General features: G+C 47.9%; 1 protein-coding gene across 1 annotated transcript; it reads right to left on the reverse strand.

Annotated features, from left to right (window-relative positions):
- Positions 1-2,337: 2,337 nt before the first annotated feature.
- On the reverse strand, positions 2,338-3,919 carry LOC113934729 (pyruvate kinase PKM-like). The gene is given in 4 exon segments (XM_035723672.1): positions 2,338-2,986; positions 2,988-3,274; positions 3,277-3,760; positions 3,762-3,919. Coding segments are annotated over 4 exon segments (1,569 nt in total). The 5' UTR covers positions 3,911-3,919.
- Between the last annotated feature and the right edge of the window lie 1,715 nt (positions 3,920-5,634).

Consider the following 5,634-nt stretch of genomic DNA (forward strand, 5'->3'; position numbering starts at 1 on the left):
GCATGAATTCTATGTGCTGTATTCCCCTAGCTTGGAGTTCTGCCATTCTCATTGATCGGTAAACTTGGTCTTGGCTGGCTGTTTTTACTGATCTTCTGTGGGAGGGGCCTGTTGCCATGGTTCTCAAATGTGTTTGCTGGATGCGGAATTGCCCCGCCCTTGCCGGGGGCTGGGCTAAGTCATCTGCTCAAGTTTGCTCTTGGGAGCTTTTGTACCCTGCAAGCTTTCCATGGAGCTTTGGAGGACAAGAATGAAAATGGCGGCTTCCCAATCTCTCCCCTGGAAGAGCCAAGAACTCGGGTCCCCACTCCTCAGTGAGCCCAAAGAGAAAAGCAGTCCATCACTCCTATCTCCCTGGTCTCCAGCCGCACTCCATGCTCACCCGGCCTGTAATGAGCATTTCTATCTCTGGCACCTGACCCTGTTTGGAGTCTCCAAACCCAGCAGATCCCTGTGGTGTGGTCCTGCACTGCTCCTCCAGGGGGAGGAAGGGGAGTCTCCCCAGATCTGCCACTTGTTGGGTCCCTGCTGGAAGAGCAGTAGCCAGACTGTGCCACAGATCACGGTTTATGGCAACCCCGAGCTGAGAGCCCACTCCTCGGCTCCATCTCTGCAGCTGGCTTCCCTGCTCCGATACCTGGGAGCTCTGCTGTACTCAGCCACCTCTGGTGTTTCTGTGACCCTGAGGGTCCTGAGACCACACTGTCCCAGTGAGGGTTCCACCCCCCGCTTAGCCACTGGAGTGACGTCCCTCAGCGGAGCCAACTTCTACAAGTTCTGATTTTGTGCTCCGCTGCTCTATCACTTGCCAGAAGTGGCTGACAGAGGCCCCCTTCCCTACAGTCTATCTTCCCGAACATCACCTTGGATTCATTTCTTTGCACGTCCTACCTTCCAGAAAGTGGTTGCTTTTCTGTTCAGAGAGTTGCTGCTATTCTTTTCTTCATCTCCTGTTGAGTTCATAGGTGTTCAGAATGGCTTGATCCCTATCAAGCTGAATTCCTGGGACCAGACGAAAATTAGGTCTCCTACTCCTCTGCCATCTTGCTCCTCCCCTCCGTTCAGTAATTATTTATGCATCTGTCCCTCCCCACTGATTGTGAACTCAAAAAGAGGATTGTGCTTTCTGGTCCCCAGCATCAAACATGCCAGGTATATTGTGGTTCATATTCAGTAAATATTGATGAATAAGAAAATAAAGCATTGAACTAATTAATGAGGAAGGAAAGGGCAGTGTTTGTTCCATTTGACAACTTCATGTTTCTAGTCCCCAGCATCAAACATGCCAGGTATATTGTGGTTCATATTCAGTAAATATTGATGAATAAGAAAATAAAGCTTTGAACCAATTAATGAGGAAGGAAAGGGCAGTGTTTGTTCCATTTGACAACTTAAGTGTCTCTCAGGTATGATCCCAGGCCCAGCAGCAAAAGCATCACCTGTGATATCATTAGAAACCCACATTCTTAGCCCCATGCCAGATCTACCACTCAATCAGAAGCCCTGGGCGTGGAGTTCCAATCTATATTTTAACAAGCCCTCTGGCTGATTCAAATGAATGTTTAAATTTGAGAACCACCAGTATATTTGAACCTGACTGACCTGTGCAGTAGATCTCAGCTGTAATGTAATGGAAAACAAAAACAAAAACAAACATCTGACTGAAACCATGAGACGCAGTTTTTTTGTTTTTGTTTTTTGTTTTATTATGGGTGCTTCAGCTGTTTATTGACACACAGGTAGGCTCTATAGCAACAGGCCTGGGGGCGGCTGCAGCAGTGGGGAAAATGGAGGGTGGAGGGTGGAGTGTTTGCCTGCAACGACAGCTGAGTGTAGGAACATAAGTGCACAACACACACAAGGTGGGAGTGGGGGAGCCTGAGGAGGGTGGAGAAGCAAGTGAGGGCCTGAGCCAGTCTCCTTAAACTGGAACCAGTGCCCTATGCTGCTACTCTTGCTGGCGGTCTCTTGACCACAGGCCAGGGTTGGGAGTTCTCTGGATATCCATTTTCTATTGGTACCGAATGGAGTACGCAAAGGATGATAAGCAGGAGCTTTTGCCCTCCATGTTAAGCTCTGGGGCTTCCAGTACTGCAGCTTTCCTTTGTCCCTTGTTTGGGTGAGGTCACATGATGTGCAACCCAGCTCTGTATCACCTCACCTGAACAGGGTCCTAAAAAACAGTCATGTTTTATAGAGGCATTAATCTTCCCTGGCATCCCAGCCCACCAGTGCCAAGTGACAGCCCCCAAGTGAACACTACAAGCATTGCTGGCCTAATGGATGGGTTGGGGAAAGGGAATGGGCCAGGGGCTGGAGGAGGGGCTCTGGGGCCCATCACGGCACAGGCACCACACGCACGGTGTTGGTGAAGCCGGAGCCAGGGCACCACCCAGTCAGCACAATGACCACATCACCCTTCTTGAAGAACCCTCGGGCCTTGCAAACATTCATAGCCAAGTTCACCCAGAGGTCCACATCCTCAGCCCAGGCCTCCTGCACTGGGTCCTTACACACCACAGGAAAGATGCCGCAGTACAGGTGGGCCTGGAGAGCAGTCTGGTGATTCTGGGTCACAGCAATGATGGGGGCACGGGGGCAATATCTAGCCACCTGGTGAGCAGAACTGCCAGACTTGGTGAGGACGATTATGGCCCCACTGCAGCACTTGAAGGAGGCCTCCATGGCGCCCACGGCCGCGGCTTCTGTGGGGTCGTTGGTAATGGGCGCCAGGCGGCAGAGTTCCTCAAATAATTGCAAGTGGTAGATGGCAGCCTCTGCCTCACGGGCAATCAGGTGCTGCATGCGAACCGCCTCGAGCAGGTAGTCCCCTTTGGCTGTCTCTCCAGACAGCGTGATGCAGTCGGCTCCATCCAAGACCGCATTGGCCACATCGCTGCCTTCCGCTCGGGTGGGACGGGGCTTCTTGATCATGTTCTCCAGCATCTGCGTCGCACAGATGACAGGTTTACCTACTCGGTTGCATCATCTTCTGAGCAAGGAAGACCTTCTCTGCAGGAATCTCAATGCCTAGATCACCACGAGCCACCATGATGCCATCGCTGGCTTCCAGGATCTCATCAAACCTCCAAACTCCCTCATGATTCTCAATTTTGCTGATTATCTTGATGTTCTTCCCTTTCTCTCCCAGGACCTTCCTGACTTCATGGACATCTGAGGCCTTGCAGATGAAAGATGCAAACACCATATCTACATCCTGTTCTACCCCAAATTTCAGATCCTGGATGTCCTTTTCTGACACAGCAGGCAAGTCCAGTCCACAGCAGCCCCGGGAAGGTTCACACCCTTCTTGTTCCCCAAGGAGACACCGTTCTCCACCTCCGTCACCAGGAAGTCAGCACCTTTCTCCTTCACCTGCAGAGGAATAAGCCCATCATCCACGTAGATCTTGCCGCCCACTTCCACCACCTTGCAGATATTCTTGTAGTCCGGCCACAGGATGTTCTCGTCACATTTGTCCATGTAGGCATTGTCCAGAGTGATCTTGAGCGTGGCCCCTTTCTTCAGCTCTACCTCCGCAGTGTCGCTGCCCTTGATGAGCCCAGTTCGGATCTCGGATCCTTTGGTGTCCAGGGCCACAGCAACCAGCCGGTAGAGAATGGGGTCAGAAGCAAAGCTTTCCCTGGCGGTGCGCAAGTTCTTGATGGTCTCTGCATGGTACTGGTGGGTTCCATGAGAGAAGTTCATATGAGCCACATTCATTCCAGACTTCATCATCTCCACCAGTCGGGAAGCTGGTGGTACAGATGATGCCAGTGTTTCGGGCCGTGATGGGTAGTGACTCAATGTCCAGACGGCACATGTTTTCCAAGAATGTGTAGGCGATGGCCGCGTGCAGCTGCTGGGTCTGGATGAAGGCAGTGCTGACATCGCTATGGGGCTTTGACATGGCTGCTGAGGTCCTCCGGCACTGTCCTGCTGGAGCTGCACTGCCGTTGCAAAACGGTCTTCACGCTCGCGACCCGGAGCTGCTGTGCCAGTTTTTTTTTTTTTTTTTTAAGACTTTATTTATTTGACAGAGAGAGACACAGTGAGAGAGAGAACACAAGCAGGGGGAGTGGGAGAGGGAGAAGCAGGCTTCCCGCAGAGCAGGGAGCCCGATGCGGGGCTCGATCCCAGGACCCTGGGATCATAACCTGAGCCCAAGGCAGATGCTTAATGACTGAGCCACCCAGGCGCTCCAACCCAGGTTTTAATCTTAGTTCTGCCACCAGCTTCTAGTCAGCTCTTGAGCAAGCCATTTAAAATTTTAGAACATGTTACCCTCCGTGAAGTCAGAAGACTAGGCAATCTCTAAATACCTTTTCGTCATGAAGGTTTTCCCTTTGTATGAAAGAAATGTACTTTCTGATGCCAAAGGACAGAGATAGTAATGGGGAACAGATCAAACTGAAATAGCGCTCTCTGCAGTGATGATGTGAAGCTGTCACAGAAGCTCGGACCATTGCTCCTACAGGTTCAGTCTTTAGCTACCTGAAGCAACAAATGCTTCATGCTCACAGGAATTTAGTAATCCCTCACCCCAAATAATGCACCAGCCAACCAAACAATTCTACAGGGGAGGAACAGGGTCCTTTCTGACCCTCTTGTGATCAGATCATTCTGGAAGCATAACATGTGATTACCCTCTCCTGCTGTGTGTAACTGCTCAGACATTCAAATGAAATATGGATAATCAGGAAGAATTGGGATTGGTGGTGGTGTGGTAGTGTATATGTGTGTGGTCTCTTTCTACTTCCCAAGAACTCAAATAGGAAAATCCCTCCTTCAGTTTCATTCTGCATAATACTGGTTTAGTGATGTGAATTAAATTAAACACGTTATGTTATCCAGGCTGTGTCTAGAATAACAATAAATCTCAGCAAAGGAAAATATTCCATCAGTGAATGGGCAAATATTCTGTTAGTGAGTGGGCAAAGCAGACCAATAAAAATGCACATTCTGCCCTGTACCTAGAGATAACAGATCATATATATGTATATGAATATATATATATTTATGTAAAGAAATATATATTTCATTTACATATATTTAATATATACTTATATAAATATATATTATATATATATGAATCATTAAAAGAAATACATTTTATAAATATGTATTATATATAATATAATATATATGTTTTAAATGATGTCCACCTATACGTGAAGGTTAAGTGGACACAAGAAATTCCAACAAGTGATTTTATCACTCTAACGGCCAACTACAAAAATAGTCCTTTAGGCCTGGGGCCTGAAGCTAGTACTGGCTAGATTCTAGTTGTGTTATCATCAAAAAAGTTTCAATATCTAGAAGAAATATGGCCTCATTTCCTTCAGGGGGATTATTATTTTCAGGTACCTCAGATACATTGAATTAAGATTCAGTCCAATATGCATTTATTAGCCTTTGTTATATGCCAGATACTCTACTTGGCATGTTAGGAATATTACAGAGTTCCTGCTCCTAGAAGTTGAGAGTCTAGTGGGAGAGACAGACACTTTAAAAAGTGATTATAAGTAAGAATTATACACTGGGTACACGGGAGCAAGACAGAGGGGTATTTTAGATCTTACTAAACAGATACAGAAATCAAATCTGATATTTTACGTGGAGCAAAGCCCAATC

Source organism: Zalophus californianus, chromosome 13 (genome assembly GCF_009762305.2).
Source record: "Zalophus californianus isolate mZalCal1 chromosome 13, mZalCal1.pri.v2, whole genome shotgun sequence".
NCBI lineage: Eukaryota > Metazoa > Chordata > Mammalia > Carnivora > Otariidae > Zalophus > Zalophus californianus.